Raw genomic sequence first — 23,781 nt, 5'->3', positions numbered from 1 at the left:
ATCGTGCACGAGTCGCGACAGAAAAAATACGGCTAGGATATGTACGAGAGTGAGAGAGAGAAAGAGCTAGGGATTTTGCGCCGTGGATTCGGGGGAGAGAGGGCAGGCGAGCTTGAGGAGTGAGGGAGATAGCTTTTTCGTCAGTGCGGCCTCGAGCTCTCGAGGAACCACATGCACGCGGTGTCTTGCGTCTCGCTTCGGCTGAATCGGACGAATGAAGATACTCTTCTCTTCTCAGAGATTGTTTTACTTCTTTTCCCCGGAATTATTCATACAGATTGGAAACAAATCGAGTCCGACAACTCAACCCTCCGAGCGTCCCTTCTCATTACCCACTTTATTCGTCTGCCCCTCCAATCAAGCTGCAGGAAACGTTCAATTATTCCCGTCCACTATACACAGACACCCCGCACGAATCGAATCCCAGATATACATACCTGCAAGTCACCGCAGCGGTATCTCCACTAGGTAATTTCCCGGGGATAAAACCGGTCGCCTGTATGTGTGTCTGTGTGTGTGCAGGCAACCTAACCCAGATCGTAGCTCCCGATTTTTTCCGTAAAACTCTCACGTCTGGGTCCCAGCGGCGCGGCGCTGCGCCACCGCTGTAATAATGCATGGCGTGCGGCTCGTAATACTCCGTCTCGAATTTACGGCCAGCACCGCCGCCGCGGCTCCTATAAAACGCCGCGAAATTATCGAAGCTGAGTCGGCTCTGACAAATATACTTCGAAATGAGCGCCAGAGCTCTCTGGGCGAGTTTCTTGCGAGGGAGTTCGATGACGCGTCGGTGAGGTGTCTGGTCTGACCATGATTCGATGTTTCTTACTTGAAAATACGTCGCATGTGCACAGGGCACGTTATGATCGGAAACTCGCGCATACGCGCTTCTCCTTCGAAATTATTAATGCGCATTACTTAGGAGAACGAGGCGCATCAAACCGCGCGAGCAACGGTGGCCCAATAAAACTGCATTATCCCATACGCGTGGGTCGTCGTCGTCGTCGTACGAGCGATACATTTTACATGTCTCGCGCATCGAGCGACACATGGGACAGGGTTTCAGGGCTTCTTCTTGCTGCCAGTAGACATTTCGCGCGATTACGCGCCACTGTACATTAGCCCGTTTAGCATTTATAGTACAGCCTAGCCGTAGTGTATAACATTTCTCGCGAGAGCGTAAATTATGGTTTAAACACGTGCTACTTGTGATCGAGAGTTATGGTTCTGTGTGCAAGAGCTTCATTGCTCGAGGTGAAGATTATAAAACTATTTCTCGTCGCAGTTGAACGAGTACGCGTCGCGTCAGACGAGAAAAAGCATGAATCACGTCGTGGGTCGCAACGAATGCCAAAACTAGGTACAAATCACGACGACACGGCTTTCGGACTTTATACAGATCGGCATCGACTCTCGCAAAGAAACGGGCAGCGACGAATATATTCCCTCGCGATATAACTCATCGGCTGCAGTAGAGTCGAATCACAGTAAAGCTATACAGGCGGCAGGGAAAAAACATTCATCAGAAGATTAAGAAACAGCGCGGCATATACGCTCGCTCACACTTGTACGCGTAATAAGCCGTAAAAACGAATGGCCGGTAATACAGCAGCCGGCGAGGCAGTATTTTACGAGATATATATTCGCGCCTGTCTGTAATCCGTTCGAGCGCAGCCGACAATACTAATATCCGGCAGGTCATAAAATCGGATTTGTCAGCCCAGCAGCGATGCAGTGTGTTTCGTGCGTAATCTCTTAAGTTAGCTGCGAAGACCGAAGAACGATTTTCTTCGCTTGAGCTATGAATACTGATCGGGTTGGCTATATTTTTCTATGCAATTGCTTGTTAATCAAGCGAAAACCCCTTCGAAATTTTTCTCGAATTTTCCAAGAAACTTGGCAGACACGACGCGGCGAAAGAGATTAAAAAACACAGTGTGTAGCGGAGACACCGGCACCTGCAAGTTTCCCATGGGCGTCGTTCGACTCCCTCCGATTCTCCGGGCGCGACAACGGCCCGCGTGATGTACCGTATTCCCACTTCGCGGAGCCCCGTCTCTCATTCCGCCGTGTGTTGAAACTTTCGACGTTTCAAGGAAGATTGCGTGTTTTTTTTCGGGAGAGCAGTCGACGTTTTAAACGAAAATTTTGCGTAGTGTATTTCACCAACACCGAGAGTCGTTTTAACGAGCGTATCGATTTTAAAATAATCCGAACGTATAATGTGTTTTGGGCGTATTTTCGAGCTTTAAACATTCACGCGTTGTTTGTTTAACAACAATGCGCGAGTCCGTTCAATTAACTAATACAGCCGTACGTATGAATTATTCACGACTGGCCGAAGCTCGCGAGGCATTATAATAATAACGGGCCGTGCATTAGCATTACATATTTCGATTGAAATTACGATTCGAAGCTTCGCTACAGCCCAAAAGCTTTCGCGCTCAAAAAAGCGTTAGCCCTGGAGGAAAATCCGAGGCGTAGAGAGAATAAGGAACAAATCGACGAGGGCGATCCTCCTCTCTTTATCGGCTAATTTCGCCGTCCGCCAGCGAGCGGAACCGAGGTGCCGGCGAAACGTTATCTCTCCTCGAGTCCTCGCTTCCTTTTTCCAACGTCCTACCCCTTGGGATCGCGCCGAATGGACCTGTGCTGTGCTCCTATTGTTTCTTTCCATTCTCGAGCACGGAGAGACGAGGCGGAATTGTATAGCTATATTCTGCACCTTCTTTACATGTCTGCGACGGGAATGTCTCTCTTCTGTTTTTGTTTGGGAATACGGGGTTAGTCTCGAGCTTGTATTGTTCGTTTGTTCGAAATTATTTCTCGAGGTCGTTGAGGCGATGAGTATTGTTGGAGAAGAGTTTATAACACTTGTATTAACTTTTTTTTTATCGTCATCGCATCGAGCTGATCACTCAAGCATAACAAGTGCATTATTAAAATCAGCCGAAAAAAGACGAGGCTCCTCGATGAGAAATTCATCTTGTTTAGTCCCGGAAACTGAGAGAGATTGATGTGTCTCTGTCCATCCTTTCTCTCTCCACCTCAACAGCAGCGTCATATCCCGCAGAAGCAGCAGCATCAGCAAAGAATAAAAAGGCAATAGCCCTCCCCCCCCCCCTGCATTCGCATTTAATACTTGACGTCTGCAGAGCGGAGAGCGTATACCTGGCGCTCTCACAAAGTGGCAAAGGAAATAAAAGGAAGCGGCGGAGAGGAGGCCAGTACTTTTCCTCGCAAAATTTTGCATGCTAAAGTCCTGCGCGGATTGAAGAAAGAGAGAGATGGATGGATATGCGCCACTGCGGCGCAGCTTACACGGCAGAGAGAGCATCTGCGCGCATGAAAGTTTTAACCGATGTTTTACGATGGCTTTTTGTTCCGCCTGTTTTATTGAGCAGCAGCAGCAGTAGCAGTAGCGCCGCGGAGGAGGATATGCTCACGTCAATCTCACTCTCTCTCCCTGGCTCTTGTGATTCGCAAAGGGCGAGCCCTCTCCCTCCGACTTTGAGTTTTTCTTTATCACTTTTTGCCCGAGTCTCTTTTTTTTCGTCGTCTGCCGTTGTTATTTACTCCCACGCTGGCTCTTGTAGAGTCTCGGACTGATGCATTTTTATGCGACGGCTCGCGCACAGCACAGTGCGTGTCCTTATGCTCGACTCGCGCAGCAGAATCTTTCATCAATGTTGCAGCGACGACTTGACGATGCTCTCCGCTGTTCTCCGGAAAGACTACTGTCCTTCTGGGGAATGCGCTGCATTATTTCACGGCTTTCGATACTCTCCACCTCGCGACGTTGTAGCTTTTTTGAAAATTTTATCGGATACTGCACAGGCGACGGAAGCAGAGCGAAAATAGGTATAATAATCCCGGAATTGACGAGGATAAAAGCGAAACTCGGGGATCTCCCTCGTTAACGAAGATATTGGCCGTAAGAACCTTTTCCGTGATTTACGAGAGGCTCGGTCGTCGCGCTGCAATCTGCTTTCGGCTCTCCCGATACTTTAATAAATCGGCTGAGCGAGCGAGCGAACGATGAGTTTATGAAGGCCGTATAATCGATGATAAATCTCGCGCGCGAGTCGTCCGCCGGATTTTTATGTACGATAAATATACGCTGCGATGACGGCTTCGTTTTTATACTCCTTCGACGCTTTTTATACACGCGTTGATATTATTCTCCTCAAGCGAGAAATTAATGAGGATTTATCGCGGATGTTGTGCTTTAATTATTCGTCGCGCGGGGAGGCTTGTTATTCCGGGGAATGAAAATTTTTCTTAATTTCCCGAGATAAAATAATCCACGGACACGTTAAGAACGGAAAAACTTAATTAGTCTCTCGGCTACCGGTTATGATGGCAATTTCATTTGGACGGCGGCCGCTATAATTTCCCGCCGAACATCCACGCGCTGCGAGAGAGAGTCGTGAGCTCTTCTAAATCGTCGAAATTATGCAAAAAGCGGGCAGCCCGTGAAAGCTCGCCTAAAAGCAGCTAAGTCTCGTTTTGCTGCGCGAATATAGCTCTCTCTGCCGAGAGAAAGAAACACACGCATATAGTAATCTTGGAGCTTTTTGGCGAAAGGGTAACAGGGGAGTTTAAAACGCTTGGGTGAGAAAAATTTTGTGGTCTGCTTTAAAGTTTCCAGTTTTTTGTGCCTTTAAATCTTCAAACTGAATCTTTCGCTCAAATTAATCCGTTTCCTTCACTTTCAAACCGACGCGAAACACGACGAAAAAGTACAGTCGGAAAAATTTAATTTCCAAGAGCTGCTGCAATCTCACTCGAATCCAATAAATCTGGGGAAAAAACATCCTTCCCGAAAGAAGAGGAAAAAGCGCATCTTCTCCTTAAAAGCCTCAAAGAGAGCTGCATTATCACCGGGCCAAATAAATAAATCCTTCTCTCGCAGAGAGTCCGAGTTCGCGTCTTCCGCAATAATCCCGGGTTCAAGGCGGACGAAATTAATAACGCATCCTTAATGACAACTTCTTTCGTTCAAAGGATGCGAGAGGCCAGAAATGCGATTAAGCGCTCGCCTGCGTCCTTCATTTCAGAGATTCGAGTCACGAGCTTCTCCTCAGCTTTTTTTTGTTTTTTTTTCGCTCTACACGTGTACAGAGTCTCTATCTTCCTCTCGAAAGAATGTAATTACTCGCGAGAGGAGGATCAAAGTCGCGTCGCGGAATTTAAATATCGACGGTTGCGCTGTGTGGAATTTCCGCTACAGCTTATCCGACTGACGCAGTGTTTGCGCGTCGAGCTTTTTCTGTTTCGCTTGTTTCTGAGTTGTCGCAAGGAACAGAGAGCGGCTGATGGCTGGCAATCAGGAAGCATTCGATATTCGATTGTACAGCGGCGCGTTGTTCGTAGAATGAAATTAGAGTTAGTTTCCGGGGCGACGGCATCTGCATAAACGTCGCTTGATTGCTCGACGTATTGGATGCATTCTTATATTTACTTTCAGTTATTTCAACTAACCACACAGACAACGAATTTACTCACTTACTTGAATAAACGTCTCGGAGTACATGTACGTATCACACTGTGTACGCGTGATTATATGCATACCTCTTTGTACGTATTACCCTGCTTACGTGTTTCCCCATGCAGGTTTGCCAAGGATCATAGCATCAATACACAGGCGCACACATGCGTGTTGACGTGACGGTGTACACACCCCAGCGCAAACGATCTTTTCACGCACAACAATTCCGTAAAATTTCTCCCCACTCCGCAAGCTCTCATCCTCACCCTCTCTATAGTCGTCAGCGTATAGACCGGCTGAGTTTGCTCCTTAAGTGCGTACAAACACGGCGCTTCTCTCCTCCCCCAGGAATGTGTTATCTATCTCGCCCTCCTCCCTTGAAGTGGTTGTCCGTCTCGCGAAACATCCGGAGAGCGCGGCCTCCTTTCGACGCGCGTCTGTTGCGTTCCGCAGGCTGTTCGCCAATAAACGTCCCTCAGAGCTCACTCCGCGGCGGCTGTGTACGTAGCCCTCACTCTGTGTGGTGGAAGGAAGAGCGGACTTTGCGTGACGTGGCTGGACTTTTGAGTTGATGCTGTGTACTGGCTAATAAAGAATCGGAGACGTGTGATAGATCACAAGAGAGAGTTGTTTTAGCCGTAAATTAGGTGTTAGCGCTCGTCGCTGCCGCTGGAAAAATCTATTATTTACACCCAGTGCGGAGTTCGTAATCGAGAAAAACGTAACACCGATGTTAATATTCATCAACAGCAGACATCCTGGCGAAAAAAAACACACACACAATTTATATTTATACCCTTCCCGGCATTTAAGCCTTTCTGTATTAATAAGAGGGACCGATAAATAACGTCCTTACATCCCGCGCGCGCGAAATTTACAACTCTCTCGTCCGTGTGACTTCGACGTCGCAAGCACGCGTGAGCAATCGCCTTTTCTTCCACCGGTATGTAGCTTGCATTATTTAGAGGAAAAGCCACCCCGACGAATTCTCCAAAGATAGGGGGACGGCCAAACTGCTCTCGAGGGTCGCGTTTGGACGCTCGTCCCTTCTGTGGGTCTGAATAGATTAGAAACGGAGGCACCGTTTCTTTCTCTTGTTTTCGGTGTTGGCTTCTGCCGCGCTAACGTCTCGTCGATTGCCGAAAGTGAATTGAACGAGTGTACGGGTGTGTATTTACGATGTTGGGGTAATCACATTATTTTGGTATCAGGTTACTGGGGTATAAGCTGCGAGAAGTTCGGAAATTGCAGAGGATTAGCGCCAAAAACAGCAATAAATTAAACAATTGCCATCGCAGCTGCAAAGAGCATACGTAGTACAATCAACACTAACACCGACCAATCGTTTTTAACGATTCATCGGTCTAATTAGCATCAGCTCAGAGCCGAATATCACTCGTCGTCATTCGCATAAATTCCTCATGGATGCGTATACGCGTGTACATTAATCACGTAGTGAGGAGCTCAAACGACACGTCACTACGTCGATGAAATAACATCCGAGGATAAATATTGCCATTGTCACATCCGTCGCGAGCCTTTGGCGGGTCGGATCAATGGGGAATGAGAGTGACGTGTGCGTTGCTCTTTATTTTTCAAACTCGTTGTTTCTAAGCACAAAAGAGTTGATTATTCTTCCCAAAAACTATTTATTGAAAAAAAAACTGTAGAAAAATTAAACATCTGTCACAGAAATGATAGAATGATCTTCAATCAGACGCTACTCGATTAAATTGTCTAGACAACCGACCTACTTCCATCCCAGCAACAAACTCCGCGTTACACAAATTAAAAAACGCAATACGTTATCCCCCAGCACTACTGAAAGCTCGCGATCACCAGCCAGCTAGCAGCTCTTCACTATAGTTAAGCAGCATTTTTCGCAGCTGCAGCAGCGTGCGACAATCAGTCAACCCACTCCTTTTTTTCCGGCCCTCCTGACTCTCTTCGCGCTCGCGTATACACTGCATATTCGCACTCGGAAGCTCTCGTTAGTCGCACGCAGAGAGGCGTATCTAATTACGCAAGCAAGTCAGCTATTCGCAAAAAGGGTCGCGCAGAGGCCGACACCGTCGCCGGGTCGTAATAGTATTACGAGTGCGATTTATTAATAAAAACAAGCGAAAGCAAAGAGCGGAATATCTGCGCAAGAGAGTGTATACGAAGGGGAGAGAGACAAATGCCGAGAAAACAGCGACGGCAATACGTAATAAGATACGAGCGGAGAGCATGCGGCATAATCATATATCATAGGTTAGCGCGCGAGAGCTCGCGATGCGGCGTGCCCTGGTATTCGCTTCTTCTGTAGTACTGCTACTGCTCTGCTCTGTGCGAGCGTGTATTTCCCTTCCTCTTCCTCGTTGCCGAGCTCTGCGATGCTCTATTTGCTGCGCTCTCTTTACTGTACTGCGTGGGTGTCTTACGCGGCGCTGTTTCCAGGACTTCTGTTTGCTCGAGACAACGTTTTAAAAAATTTTTTTTCTTTAATTTTTAAATTAGTAATTTGTTAGCTTCAAGCCAGTAAACTCAAGTAACAATGCTTAGAACTCGCATCGCATACCCCAAAATTCTCCGAAGCGCAAACATTCCGCACGCGTCCATCGCACACGGTTCAAGTTCATCCCGCTCACTATTTACAAGCCGAAGCTGTTCCTAAGAGCCGCATTCGGCCCGCAGGATCCACAATCCCAACTCCGGCGGACAAAACCTTCCGGAATAGCGTTTCTGCCCAGGCATGTGCTTAGGCCGCTGCAGAGCTGTATACGCAGCTCTCTGCATCAGCAGCGCCGGGGGATTTCACGCTGTTTCGCCAACTTTCGAGCTGCGCGACGCGAAAAGTTTGCTCGCGCGCAAGATCCCCGGGTAAACGCTTCGGCCGATGAATAAATAGAAAAACCCGGAGACTTTTCTTCTTCTTCTTCCTCCTCCGCTTCCACCTGCAGCTTTTCAAACACACACACACATGTATAGCGGGAGAAAAAAGTCCGCACCGGATTTGCGGTGGCTGGAGTTTGCGAATAAGACGCTCGCTCCCCGAGTCATTTTTATAATTCACTTCTAGTAATCCGGCGCGCGGCTGTCTGGCGCACATTAATCAGGATAACGCGGAACTTTTACCTCCGCGACGGCGTTTATATGGACTCTACCCCCTTACCTATAGTTGCCGCAGTCCAGCCAGATATAAGTAAATAACGCGGCGCTGCCACTGCAGCCATTCGCCTTGAGTTATAACCCGACGTGTGCGGTTTCGCCGCGCAACTGCGTCTCTGCTGCTGCCGCTGTTGCCATTGGTCAGCTAATGGCTGCGTCTCAGCCATGTGGCAGTGCCGGGAGGAGATAGAAGAAAAAAGACGGACAGGAAATGAGAAAAGGCTGAGCAGGACTTTTGATGTGGGCAGATGTATCGCTGTGCTATTAAACGCGCTTATGGGAGAGAGGATCATGCTGGCCGGTATCAATCAAGATAATAGGTCGATAAATATCGACTGGAGGACACGGAGAGTAAACACTCGGCTGGAAGGAGTTTCGGGGGTGTAAGCTTTTTATAAGCGGTGTGTATTAATCGTTTCGAAAATCGCCCGTTACGCCTGATCAATGTTAGAGGCATTTCGACGAGATTTTATTGGAAAAATGAAACATTGAAGCCGATTGTCAACAAAGCTTCGAGAGCCGCGCGCATTTTGGGATTATTTTTCTCTCCTTCGGCTGCTACATCAGAGGCTGAAAAAATGCCGCCCATCGCAGGCGCGCCCGCGGAATGCAATTTTGCGTATTTTGCGTTCGAGTTTCGGCTCGCGCGCGAGCTCTCGTATTTCCACATATCAAATTACCCGCGAGTGCATTTACGCAGCGTAAAATCAACAGCCGCCGCTGCGCGTGCGCTATATTTTTAACGCGAAGCATAAATAAAACGTCGCTTTTCGGGCGGGCCGGAGTGTTAATATACTCGGCGAACATATAACGCGTAAATAAAATACAGTTGCTCTCTCGATGGATCAAAGAGCTTTTCCCTGTAAGCGTATTATATCGGGGGGGGGGGGGGGGGGGGAGGGCGGACGATTTTATTGACCATTTCAGGTGTGCTAATGCGCGCACGCGAGCGAGAAAGAGCGTTCGCGGCGGAGCCAAGAAAAAAATGCCCACATGTATGCGTTAGGAAGACGAGAGCGAGAGCGAACAGGTGCAGCATCGGTATCATGTTTATGCGCATACGCTGCGCGAGGACACGTGTGCTTTATAAATGCAGGAGCGAAATGAAATATTTCTATGGAAGCTTTTATACGTATGGGTATTGTCATTTCATGCTCGAATACGCGCCTGACGTTCTTGATTTAACACCGCGCGTATTTCTCTCGCCGCGTTTATATTATCGCCGTATTGCATTGTTTCGGATGTATTTTTAAATTTACGTATAACAAGCGAAAAATTCCATTTTTCGTCGAGAGTTTAAACCGCGTAAAGAAAACGGGAACTCCGGCCATACATTTTCGTCTCTCGTGTCGCGCCAGTAGTCTTCACACGCGACTCGAGCTTAGCGAATGCGCTACTCGCTTCAGCGCGGGGAACATCGAGGCTCGTGTGCATTAACCGTGTTGAAAAGTGCGATATATAATCTTATTTCGTCGGCTGCATAAAGTATAAAAGCCCGCGCGTACGTACGGCACAGTGGCGCTCGGCACAAGGTTGCTTCGCTCGCAGGGGCTAACTATTAAAAGTTGCAAATTGCTGCAGACACGCTGTGGGGGCCCATCCGCTTTGTTTCCTCTCTCTCTCTCTCTCTCTCTCTCTCTCTCTCTCTCTCTCTCTCTCTCTCTCTCTCTCTCTCTCCTCGGGCAAGTTTGCCTCCTTTCCTTGCCTCGGTTGCTTGCTTATATACTTACTTACTCGGCTGCTTAGTCTCTTTCTCTCTCCTAGGCTTCTTCTTGGTTATCTGCTTATTCGTTACTCCCAGAGGCGGTAGCAACTTTCCTTATTGTCCCTCGATCGCAATCAGGAGCGTGGAAAGAGAGAGAGGGAAGGTACGAGCCTAGTTCCGGCAAGTGCATTATTTTGCAAATGAGCTGCGAAGATGATCTTTATTTGGAGCGGCTGCAAAGTTCCCTGGCTCGTTGATTCGTTGAATTTTTTGGAATTTTGCGCGGCTTTTTTGTTCTAAGCCCGCTTGAAGTTTTTTGTCCTTTTCTCGCACGATCTTGTATTAATTTAGCGAAGGCGGCAGTTTTGGTCTTGCCGTCTTTCCCCCACTACTTCGTCTCTGTATCACTTGGGCACTTTTGCCTAACCTCTATCAAAGTCAGCGCGCCGAGTGTACATATAGAAGTGTGTGCCACCTATGCTGCTAAGACTGCCTCGTTGGGCCCGCTACTTACGCCACCTATACTATAACTGCCTAAGTATAATATACGAATTAATGAACGGAAGGAATCTTCTGATAATACCCCGATTTCATCAATGTGCATCCCACCCACAATAATTCAAAAAAATTCGCAGACGACCGATAGCAACTACGTACGCCCAGGATATATCAATGCGCAACCCCTTTTCCATATACAGCACAGTCGCGACAGTGACACACACACACACACACACACAGACAGACACATGCGCACACTCGCGGCCATTATAATTCGACTCAATTATCGCGTTTACGCGCGCGAGCGATACTAATGGTCGGCCCTGCGGTTTACTCTCGTTCTCGTTTGCGATGACGATCCGACGAGGGACAGCAAAGGGGTTCCGTCCAGCGCGCGGGCGGGGGGAAATTGCAGCCGACGGACAAAGGAAGGAAAACGATATGCACGCGCGTTAACGATGACGATCGCGCGCGTTAAATTACTCTAATGAGCAAAATGATGGCCGGACGCTCGGTTGATGCAATCGACTCTCTCTCTCTCTCTCTCTCTCTCTCTCTCTCTCTCTCTCTCTCTCTCTTTCTCGTATAAGGTGTGTGCGTATGTGCGAGGGGAAATACTTTCGTATGGATGCGTCAAAGTGATGAGCTTATGATGACTCTTTACGTTATGCATCCTGTGTAAATTTTCGCATTTTTATCCAACCCGCGAACCTGCCGCGTAAACAGCGTACATAACTCAATTAAGCATCGTCACTTTCAGCACAGGTCTAACCAGCACTCTTCGATAGCCGAGAGTGCAAATTCAGTACTCCTACGCGTATTTACCATCGCGTATACCTAAGACGTCTGGCAATACCCATAGCGTTGCGGCTAACGTCAACCGGGCAGGCGCATAGCGACGAGTGTTTGTCGTTTAATTACCTAGATGGACGCGGCACTTTGATTTTCCGAGGCGATACGACGCTGCTCTCTCTCTCTCTCTCTCTCTCTCTCTCTCTCTCTCTCTCTCTCTCTTTCTCTCTCTCTCTCTCTCTCTGCGCGCAAGAACATCGTCTCTGGCTGCGCAGCGGTGTGTGTATACTCACTCGACGACAAACAAATGGCGCACGCGCCGGGCCGCTATACCTCCACCGGCAGACATTAGCGGCCATGTGTAATCACTATATCTAATTACAAGGTAAATCATAGCCGTGTAAACACCTTGTGCTGTGCTGCGCTGTTTGCGATGGGATGGCATTTCGAGTTTGCCTTTGGCTCGTGAAAAAATAATGGGGCTGACTGGCGCTCTCTGCTAATATGTGTGTACGAGGTGCTGATGTGCACGGGTCAGTTGAAGAATTGATGCTTCACTGGAAGTTGCGTGTGCTAGATGTTCTGGAAATCGTGTATGATTTTATATTTAATATTGTGTTTACGTTTTCTGATTAAAAGTTAATTAACGCTCCGGGCTAGCTGCTGAATATATTTATTTGAATACTATGATTATATGAAAATTTGATTCTGGATTATACAGAGCTTTACTTTAATTATTCAAAGATGTTATACAAAAAATTTAACAATTGTGTAAATAATGTTTAGGCAGCGTCGATCCATCAATTAAAACTACTGTTTTTCATGATTACAGGAGATGAAAGTCAACTGGGCCACGTCACCTGGAAACCAACCAAAGCAGGACACAAGCAGTGAGTCACTGTTTTATTTTCCATTGTTTAATTACAGCTTGACGCAAAACACTACGTGCTATATTAAATACTAATTACAACACACCAGAGGTACTATGCATGACCATTGAAATTCAAACCAAGCTTTAAGAACACTCGTGAATCATATTTAATCGTTTATTTATGAATTTAACGCACGTAAGAGATTGCGCTAAACTTACCAAAACGCGTGTAACCGTTCAGACCTTTCTGCAGTCGTGCAGTAAGTTTAGCTTAAGCTGTTTCAAACCTACCCATCTGCGATGACACCCAACATTGTCTTCCCTCTCATAGTAATAATTACACTGTGCGGTCGGGCATCATTTGCCAAAACCCTTCAGTGCGTGTGCATTAATTACGACGAGTGTAATTACGACTACACTCCAAAGGGACACAGTAGCGACTATCATGAGATGAAAACTTACGAGGACGGCGAGTGAGTAACTGATAAATTAACTACTGCTTTTGATCCAAAAAGTCTAATAACGATCACACTTTGCCAATAAACAGACAACGTCCGTCATGCCACAATCCGATAGACGTCTGCTGTGATCTGAACAAAGGCAACACCAACACCGACAACTACTACCACAACAACTCCACCACCGCGAAACCGTCCACTAAAAAGTGGTCTTGCGGCTATCGCGGCGGAAAGATCGACGACAGCAGTTGCGGCACCAATGCCAACGCGGAACGCGGCGAATTCCCATGGATGGTCGCGGTCCTGAGAAAAGACTGCTACGATTCACCGGCCAGTTACCATTGCGACGGCTCTTTGATCCACGAAAAAGTCGTGCTCACTTCCGCCAAGGAAGTCCACAAGTTCGTTATTCCGCTTTGCGTATACGCATATAATTCGCATATTCACTGCACAGAAGAGCCGAATTTAATCACCATTATTTCTCTCATGAGTAGACTCAGAGCGGCGGATCTGATAGTGCGCGCTGGTGCGCACAATTGGAAACCAAAGAATGGAGCTCATCAAGATTTGAAAGTGAATTCGATACACATTCATCCGAATTTCGATCCGGAGTCCTACATTAATAATTGCGCTCTTCTAATAGTTGCTGAAACGGCCAAATTCGGCGCGAATGTTAATTCGATTTGTTTGGCGAATTCGAAGGATGATTACGAACCGGCCGACTGCATAGAGACCGGATGGGGCGGAGATCGGGATGGTAAATAACGCTAATGCCGAGTCGCTCATTCGAGAGCTTTGTGTGTGTTCGACGGTGCGGACTGAAAAAAGTCGAAATTGATTTGCAGAGATTAATCGCGGCAGAGGATGCCTTCTGAAAAAGTCGGAACTGCAGGTGATCGGTCGCAAAAAGTGCGAGAACATCTACCGCAGGACTTACGGAAACGACTATTACAAGATACACGACAGCGTTCTCTGCGCCGGTGATGACTACTACGCCAGTCCCTGCACGGTAATCTTCGACATCAATTTTTTTCATTTATTCAGGGTAAATTAAAAATACGCTAAATTTCGCACACTCAGGGCACCGGTGGAAGTCCGATAATATGTCCTCTGAAGTACGAAAAGCGCCGCTATGTCCAAGCGGGGATATCATCGATCGCAGCGTGCCACCAGCCGAGAAAACCCGGCCTCTACGCGGATGTGTCCCACTGCTGCCTGCCGTGGATAAATCGGCTCATGAAATCGCGCGGCTTCGACTCCGACTCCTACAAAGCCGAGTGACGAGACGATACTCGCTCTCCTCCATACGCCGCTGTAGTAGCAGCGAAGCAATAAAAAACGAAGCGAATAAACAAAGGGATGGCGTTTTATTTATAGGAACACGTTTTCATAGTCTCGAAACAGTCGCTGGCGTACACACGCACACACGCTACCGCGGTCTATTGTTTCCACTTAATGCCGCAACTTTATTGTTCGCGTGCGCGTATACAAGAGCGATAAAGATGTAAATTTTTAAAGTCCCCGCGCGGTGCACTTTTACTTAATAGTTTCGCATTATCCACGTACATATGCGCACGCGCCTATCTGATCTGTACTTTCAAGTATAAACTCGGGAAAACTTTTTTTTCTCCCGCGATAGGACTTCGTCGAAGCCTTGATAATATTTTCGAAGCCGCGATTGTAAATTTCCGTTTTTTAATGAGGCAACGGTTTTCCGCGCGGAGTGAAATAACGTAGAAGCAGAGTCCCTCGCGGGAGCATATAAAAAAATTGTTTCTTCACGATCTCGTAAATACAACTCTCGACCGCGTTTTACGCCGTGCGGGCACTTGCGATTCGCCTCTCCCCTCCTGCGTTCCATATCCATCCGGCGCGGAGGAGCTTCCGTTGTAACGTGCGCATTCTCTCCCTGGCTGCGCGCGCTCAGACGTCGTTTTGCATTTGCTCGTGCGCGGCGCGCAGTCTTCCTTTCTTATATTCTTTACGGTGCTCCTTTGCATAAGTACCCGGGAGTACGAGCGGCAGCATCGTCACATCTCGCCTAAGTGCGGCCCCGCTGTGTATTCTCTCTTCCCTTGTATACCGCTGCGAATGTGTCTATCGAAACGAAGTTTTCTCTCTTTGATATGTATCCTCTTTTATTTTTCGGTCATCCGACAAGCAGAGAGAGAGAGAGAGAGAGAGAGAGAGAGAGAGAGAGAGAGAAATATGAGCAAAGGTAATTTACCTCGAAGCCGCTCGATTGAACATAGTTGAAAAAGGGAGAATCTCGTATTCTGTCGCTGTGCCAGTGTGGGGGGAACAAAGCGGAAACGCTGATAATACCTCGGCCTCTATCTGCCAAACTACTGGCAATTTTCCTAGCTTTATCATCGGCACATTCTCGCTTTCTCTCGCGTACGCGTGTATCCGCTGTGTTTTGATTGTCCCGGTGTATAGCCCCCGTTGTATCGATCCACGGAATATTATGCATTACCCCGGCATTATGGCTTCGACTGTGTAGTCCGCGTGATTAGAGTACAAACGTTATTATCCCGCGACGCTCTCGAATACCAGAACTGATGATCCTCTAAAGTACTTCTGAAAAAAAAACTTTACGGATAATGCTTCGCGCCGTCGGCTGCAGCTAAAAATCTGAAAATACGAAGCTCTCTCGGCGTCGCGGCGCGAGGGAAAAGAATTTGCATCGACGCGCGCGCGAGAGAGAAAACTCCTGAGCTAAAGCGTCTGATTTACAATAATTCGCGGCGGCGCAGCTGCGTTTAGACCTAATGAGGACGTAGAGGAGTAAAAAAGGGCCGCGACAATTTACATGGCAGTTGTTTGCTCGGACTCCTCGCTTGAAATTCAGTGCGCGAGCCTGGCAATATTTAACTCAGGGACGACCTGAAATTCCTCTTTTTATGGACTTGTAAAAGCCGTGACGGGCACATGGGACCCGCTCCGCCACCGATCCGAGTTATACGTACTCCTTTTGTGGGCGATACGATGTGCCGTATCTCACCTTTCTTTCCATTTGCTTTTTTCTTCCTCCGCTCTGCCGCCGCTGCTGTTCTCCATTTTTATTCGTCAATTTCCGTGCAGTGAACTCGCACCATTAGGTAAGTTCTCTCCATCAGTCTTAAAAATTGACGCGAACGCGCAACTTATGCCGGGAGAATATGCCACCGCCTCTGCGCGTATGAAACGCCTCTCCCGACAGACCTTTGAGCGCCAGTCTCCCAAAGCGTTTTGAGAAGGAGTCGGCTCTTTGTAGTCTATCGCCATTCACAAGAAGAATAAAATATCCGGGCATACGTCCGAGAGAGAGAGAGAGAGAGCTGTCCCGGGAGTCTCCTTCGCGCATGATACATCCAAGTTTTGACGACCGATCGTCGTACAGTGCTCTCCTCTTCGCCTTTTTTCTCTCGCAGCTCGCGCGAAAAAAGGTCCAAATCGACTCAGGGCGCGAGCGCGCGCGGTAGTGCATCCTTATGCCCTCTTAGGTATTCCATTTGCAAAGTCGCGTGCATCATTGTCTCGCGGGACTGCGAGCGCTACGTCAAAAAGTTTAGACAGTGACGCAGAGCGCTATCTCGCGGATCATCGAGTGGAGTATCCTTACTCGGCTTTTTTTTACTCTTCTTCTTCAAAGGGACGCGGCGTTGTTTTGTTGGCCTCGCAGTGATAGATGTCGGCAAAGTTGGCTGCGTTGGAATTGTTTAGAGCTAAGCCGGATGGATTTTGTATTATACAGTTTGAAACAATCGTGTGCGCTTGTGTTCTCTCTCTCGACAAACTTTTCAAGTATTTCGCGATTGGCTTTGCCTTCAGGTGTGACGCCTTGATTTTTCTCTTGCATTATGAACTGAGAGATTCCATGCACATACCGGTATAATCGAGGCAGCCTATTTATAGGAGCTGCAGACTACTGTACAAAGGACCGCGAGGCGCTTTGCGGTGCGCACTAGGCTATTCCGTTTGGCCCGGCGTTTCCCTATTAGGCCTCGCTAAGCCGCGTCCTCTCTCTCGCCACTGTTTGTACTCGCTTTCTAATGCGGTTGTTGTCGTTATTAACGAGAAATGCAAAAGGCGAGGGCTTCGTTTGTCATGCGTCGGACTGGATCGTTCATATTTCGTGAGCTGGTCCGCGGTTTCGCGCAGCGGCTGAATTTTTTATGGATTTGGTCTTAGGCGTGTGTTTTTGTTATTTTTTTCCATCGAGCTTGCATTTAGGAAATTACTCTCATGCTCGTTTGATTGGTAAGCGAATGACGCTGAAAAACAATGGGATGTTTTTTGTGTCGTTTGTCGTCGATGTCATATTATTTCTGAAGCTCGTTCGGCTACCTTATAATTACAAACGTTCGGTCTTTGTTTCCGGCCAATTTTTACATCGAAATTAGCTTATTAACAAATAATTGCATCATCGTATTTTCGCAACTGGAAATGCTCCCGTAGTATTTCGTTTGTTTGTCGCAAACGTAATTCCCTTAAATTTCACTATAGCATCGGGAGAGATTAAAAAGCGTTATTGGTTTGCATTACTGTAAATAAGAGAGAGAAAACTCGAGGCGTAAGTTAATCTCCCGCAATAACTGCCCTCCCCATACTTTCAATTATCATTTCTCAGCAATTTTTCCCCATCGAGGTGAAATCACCTAATTTAATCAAATGCTTCTCTCTCTCTCTCTCTCTCTCTCTCTCTCTCTCTCTCTCTCTCTCTCTCTCTTTCTCTCCCTCTCTCACTCCAGCTCTATTATATACCTTTTTCATCACCCAAGAGAGGCGCGTGCGACGGCGTGATCCATAACTCCTGTCATTTCGATAGATCCGTTAATTAATTCTAAGAGGCTCATTGTTTTCTCTTTTCTCTCTCCTTCTGCTTCCCTCCGGCTGTTCTCTGCGATACAGTATATGCTTTCCAACTTTTCTACGACTCGCTCAACAATGCACGGCCCTTTAGTATTCGAATTTCGCGCACTAACAAAGTTCGACCCACGGCGACCCTCGCGAAAACTGCACATTTTCCTTGCGGCGGACTCGATTCCGGCATCATCGTGTCTGTATACCGGCCAGTGCGCGAAGCAGCTACACATCCCCTATATTCCAACCACGACTGCCAATCAGGCGCGCAATCACGGGCCGAACCACCGCGTAATTTCACGTGTCCGCTCGTCTATTAAAGCGTCGGAGGGGCTACGCGCATTCGCTCCTATAAAGCCTAGACTGCTGTCACTGCTGCTGCTGCTTTCTAAGTATCGCTATGCGTATACTCACGCACAGCGAACTCCGGTAACGATGAAGTTCAGGTGAAACGTATATTCGTTCGCTGCGGCGCGTAAAACGCCGCCGTATCATTTCTGCGTAGCTGATGCGGAACGGTTATTTTATCGGCGCGAGCGTATGATGTATATATATCCAGCTTGATTTTATTGTTGTCCCGATGGATCGAGCGCTGCTGCCGCTACTGGACGTTGATGAGGAACGGGACATCCGCATCGAGTAATTCCTTTGAAATTTTACGTTCTGTAACGGATGGAAGCGTTATTCCGAACGCTAAACCATAGCGACGATCGCGTGTCTGACCATAGTCCGCTATCACTACTCAACATCTACAAATGGAACTGTCTTTCTCTCCCTCTCTATCTCTCGAGCTTTTATTTCGTCCCGGCCTATAGTGAAAGAAAACAATCAACTACGTCGTCGAATCAAGCCCTTTTTTCCTCGACTCTGAGTAACGAATTCCTTTTTCTCCCCTCGCCGCAGAGCCACTGCCCACCGCAATGATTACTGCGCTCGCTTAACTGCTCGGCCGGTATAAATTGACGCGCGATATTGCTCGGAGCCTGCGGACGACACCTGTGCTGTTGCTTCGATTGCCGCACCGCTACGGCGTGTGCAATCTCGCACTTCTATCGACCGTACACACGCTCTCGGTCTCTCTCCCTCTCGCGCGCAGTAGACCATTTCCTCGGCCTTTCCGACGCTTGTGGCACTGGCGCTTAAACCTCGCCTCTATACGAGCGACGTAAATTTCCAGCGGTTCTGCGCTGCGTTGGCTTGCTGCTTCGGAGGCTGGGGTGCGACGGAGTTCGTTTTACGCATTGGGGCTGAGGAAGAGCTTTTTTAGCCGTTATACGAGTTGAGAAGTGTCGATGCGGATGTCCTGTTGAATTGATGGAAAAAAGTGATTTCGGAGCGGGTGTTGTTAAATGCGTCGAAATACCCACATTTACACCCGGAATTCTTTACCCGTAAAAAGCCAAAAAACGAGTCAGCAGTGCAATCTCGAGATATCTCCCTTCACTCGGTCGACGAGAGCCGACAAGTACCGCTTATCCGGTATTCCCTTTGTTGGACCGCCGCGACGCGCATCCGTCCGGTGAAGCTTTTGACGGACGAGCGGCCAGGCGAGGGCGGACAAGCGTGTCTTGAAATTCGAGAAGCTGCATTGTGTGGATATTAACCCCTGGGAATCTATGGCTCTATACACACGTTCTAGCTCTGTATCTACAGCGAGAGATCCGTGCTATATCAGCTATACGCGCGGTTTTTGTTCCGTGCGCGTTCATACGCAACTTTGTTCCTGTTATATTGCAAAATAATTCACACAGCAACAATTTCATCCATCAGCCGAAGAATCTCACAAATTCGGTACCCGAGCGGTGGCGTTTTCAAAAGCAAACGATTAAACGACTAATTAATCGACCAAATAGAATTCCGGCGAAGCAATATATAGTTGCGATAACATCTCAAAAGTATTTCAATTAAATGCCGGCCGGCGGTTCAATCAAAATCGTTTAGCCGAAAATTAACCAAAATTAGACGCGCGCGAGCCTACATGGAAAATCGATCGGCGCGCGATACCTGCCGATAGCATTTGCGGCTCGACCGGGCCGCGGTTTCGCGCGTCCGAAATGCACTGCGTTGTGTGCTAGTTATACGTGTCTCTGTGCAGTACTCGAGAGAGAGACAGATATTACCACGGGCGAGTTTCTGGCGCTAGGGTCGTTAGGGCGGTTTTTGCATTTTTTGCTATTTACTTCGAGAAATTCGATTACTGAAAGAAGAAATCTTATTGGTTCTGGATGGATGTATGAAATTTCCGGTGTCTCTCGGGGGGTTAATTGCTTCAAGCATCCAACTTATGCCACTGATCCAAGTTCAGCCTTTGACCGCTATCTATAGCAAATCAATTATGGCATTTAATTAAACGTCACTGCTTAGATCTCCTGTCTCCTTTGAGGCGCCATACCGATGAATTTTTGCTTCAAAATCAATTAATTCACCTCAGTTTACGCACTAATGCCTTGTTACCTGGAAAATCGCAACAGTATAATTTAACGACATTTAAATTTCAAATGCGTTCCCGTTCGCCTCTGTTGAAATAAGTGATAATTAACGAATTCGATCAAACGCAGAGGAAACAAAACAACGAACTCACGCGTTAAATAGAACGGCCGACCAAACACGCAACGTTTCCTCCAAAAAAAAAGAAAGAAACAACAACGCCGCCTAAAAAGCAAAGAAAAATCTCCCGAAATGAAAGAGCAAGACTATAGCGAGCACGACAGTCTCCCATACGCGGAAGCTCGACTAATATTTAAATTCCGCGCGCTGCGTTTCTATTTCTCCCTTCGTCGCGCTTTTGTTGTCCGCGGCGCACAACACTCGCGCGGTGGCCCGTATACAGAGGGGGAAAACCGCGAAGAAACGCTGAAAAGAAGCTCGCGGAATTGCGAAAAAAGAAGGCAGGAAAAATCGATGCGCGCACCTGCCAGTCAGGGAAAATATTGTTTTTCCGCCCCGCGGCATTGGCGCGCGGAAATTTTTTCCGCTAACTCGTGAAAGAGAGAGAAAACTGGACGAAATCGAACCCAAGTTGCATTTCCACGCTGGAACAAAGGGAAGAATCGAGGGGATAAATTTTAACGACTGTTTGCTTTGGATCACCTTCAGAGCTCCCCGAGGCTCTTTTATTCCGTCGCTCGCCGCTGCTGCGTCCTCTTTCTCTCTTTCCTTTTCTGCGTTGTGGCTCTTGATATCCGCTTTTCTTGGTCTGAGGTTTGATGAATTTATCTTTTGAGATATATTTTTTCAGCGATTTATTCACGAACGAAAATTGTTGTAAATACTCGAGTATCCGAGCAAAGTAAGGAAACGTCTCAGCAAATAGCCAGCTTCTTTATCCGAGAGCCACCCGTGAAAGCGGTATAGCTTCCGTCCGCAGCCTGAGGGTAGCGAAAAATCACACAAATTCTCGACGGCGGCCGGATCGGTTTATTCTGCTTGGCTTCGATTAATCCCGTCGCTCTTTTGAATCGCTCTTGTGAGGTTCAGCGAATGGCCGATTTATTGTTCGATGGCTTCCTAATGCCGCTCGAGTTTTATCGTGCGTAAGTGCGTATTTACGCGTTTGGCTAGTATCAGAAGAGAGAAGACCCCAAGGAAAAATGTCTCTCTTTAAAGTGAAATTCTTTTAAAAGAAGCTTATTCTAATCTGCTTCTCATCCTCTCATTATCCGAGTCTCAAAACAGACGGAAGCTCGTGTCGTTTGCATTTTTCATGGCTCGCATGACCCGGCGGTATTTTTCGGAGAGTATAACGCGAGCGGACACACCCCGACTGACCCCCTCTCTCCCTAAGCATGTGTGTCTGTGTTTAGTCTCCAAGGAGAATCACACGCGGTGACCAGTGACTCTCAGCCTTTTTCGGTCATTTGCCATTTTAAAACTTAACGAGTGCCGCAGTAGCAGCAGCGCGGCTCGTTGTACGTCCCGAGAGCGCAATAAGTCAGGCGACATAAATAAGTCGAGTTTTTCTGGCCGCGAGGGACCCCCGTCAACTGCCCCGTCCATCCGTTGTCTTCCTCGCTCTCCTCCTAAACCTCCACGTCACGCACCCAGAGATGAGAGAGAGAGAGAGAGAGAGAGAGAGAGAAAATACCACTATGCTGTAACTGCGAAGCTTTGACCTGTGTCGCTGCGAGGATTTTTGATTAGAGAATTTAACGCGATTCTTCTGCATTTTAAATCGCACAAGCATTATTCGCTCGGGAATTCAACAAGTTTCTGAATTCGAAACATTAAAAGCTCTCGAAAACGCGCGTGTAAAAAAAGCTCGTCGCGTCTACTACTCACGCGACAATGTCATCAAGTATGCAAAAACTCAAAAAGACATCGCGACGCAGGCAAAACGAAATTACAGCTCTATGCGCGCCGTGGCACACACTCGCTAACGCAGCGCACGCGCGCGCGCGAGCGAGTCGAATCCGGGCATGAATTTTATTAACGCCTGTTCATCAATAACGGTCTGCTACGAGCGCGTCAAAGAAAATGCCGTCGCCATCCATTGCGGTAATTGAAACAGAACGGTAGAGCCGGGGAGAGATAGAGAAAAAAATACACACTGCAGCACTCGCAATGACAAAATCCGCGAGTGTGTGCCTTTGACGCGTCAGCTCTCTATCTCGATTTTTTTTCGTCGATCGTGTAAACGCGCCGAGCAATTTTCCTGGGTTACAGCCCGTGGGCGACATTTCATTTTTAAATACTTTGGAGGAGTTTAATAAATACGTCGCTCGCTGTGACAAAAAAAATGCCGGTCGGCTCTAGTGGACAAAGGATAGATTCCGATGTATCGAATGGCTTCGATGTGGTTTTTTGGTTGGAAATTGTTTTTTAGTTCTCTTGTTAAATGGCATTTGATCAGAACTAAACTTATTTCAGAGTGTATTCAATTTTTTACTTTCATATTTAAAACACGAACAGATACGAACTTTCGAACCGACATATAAGCAGCTTATAAAACTGACGGACACGATTAGTACAAATCTAGGATTCAAGAGAAGCAAATCCATAATAGACGGAAAATCGGTCAAAGAAAATTGCATTAGAAATTAAAACTTAAAGCCACCATCAGTGCCGCTTCCTCGACTCCCCAGACGAGCGCAATCAGCACCGAGCAGAGCTGCGAATATACATAATTCAGCAGCGACTTTCGTTCGCACGCATCCTTGATCTGTATCAAAGGTAAACGTCTGTGCGTATGCGGGACTGATAACCCAGAAAAATTACGAGACGCTCGATCGTTGTTATTATTATTCATCGGCAACAAAGGCGCAGTGATTTTTCCGGCTGCTGCTGAAAAATTCCGAGGCATTTTTCTTTTGGAGAATATACACTTCGGAGGAATATATTCAAGGTTCGATCGATAATCGAAGGTGACCCACTTATTGGCCATATTATGCCCTGACTAAACCGAATTTCTTGTGTCACAATTCGGTCTCTCCTATATTCGTGTTAATCAGTCGTTTGCGAATACTTGAAAAAGCGAGTGCGAAAGTCGTCTATAGCTAGAATCGTGGTGTTCCAACAGAGAGCATAAATCTTCCCTGGCACTTACAGCTTTTGTTTGAGAATTTCGACAAAAAGCGTAATATATTACTCGAAGGTCAAGGTTCTGGTTTTTGTAGCCCTGGATTTCAGACATATTAAAATAGAAATATACTCGGAGATGTTTATGGCTTGAATATGAAATTCAAGGAGGAACATGATAGAAGAGTATCGTTCTAAAATAGAATAATCAACCAAAAAATACATGTCAATTACCATAAACTTTTTTCCAGTGGAAAATACAGGTCAAAATGAAACATGTGGTTAAGCCAACCGCTATTGCGAGCAGACGTCGCGAAATCCCTACACATCCTTTACCTTTTCCTCTCGCTGATTTCGTTTGTGGAGCTGCATTGTGCGCAATAGTACGTAGGCGAGAAAAGGCAGAGATAGAACAGCGCATATTGACGTACGTGTGGATACATTAACTTGATTAAAG

At 47.2% G+C, this 23,781-nt stretch overlaps 1 protein-coding gene across 4 annotated transcripts in view; it reads left to right on the top strand.

Moving 5' to 3' along the window:
• Positions 1–23,781, top strand: part of LOC100119433 (nucleolysin TIAR) — a 404,341-nt gene that overhangs the window by 151,648 nt on the left and 228,912 nt on the right. For all 4 annotated transcript variants that reach the window (XM_031930727.1, XM_008216417.3, XM_031930726.1 and 1 more), the window contains one exon: positions 12,469–12,526. In XM_031930727.1, coding sequence (XP_031786587.1) covers positions 12,469–12,526 — 58 coding nt within the window. The remainder of the gene's footprint in view (positions 1–12,468; positions 12,527–23,781) is intronic.

This window comes from Nasonia vitripennis, chromosome 4 (genome assembly GCF_009193385.2).
Source record: "Nasonia vitripennis strain AsymCx chromosome 4, Nvit_psr_1.1, whole genome shotgun sequence".
Classification (NCBI taxonomy): Eukaryota; Metazoa; Arthropoda; class Insecta; order Hymenoptera; family Pteromalidae; genus Nasonia; species Nasonia vitripennis.
Note: the sequence above shows the minus strand (reverse complement) of the source record. Positions and strands in the feature narration are given on the sequence as shown.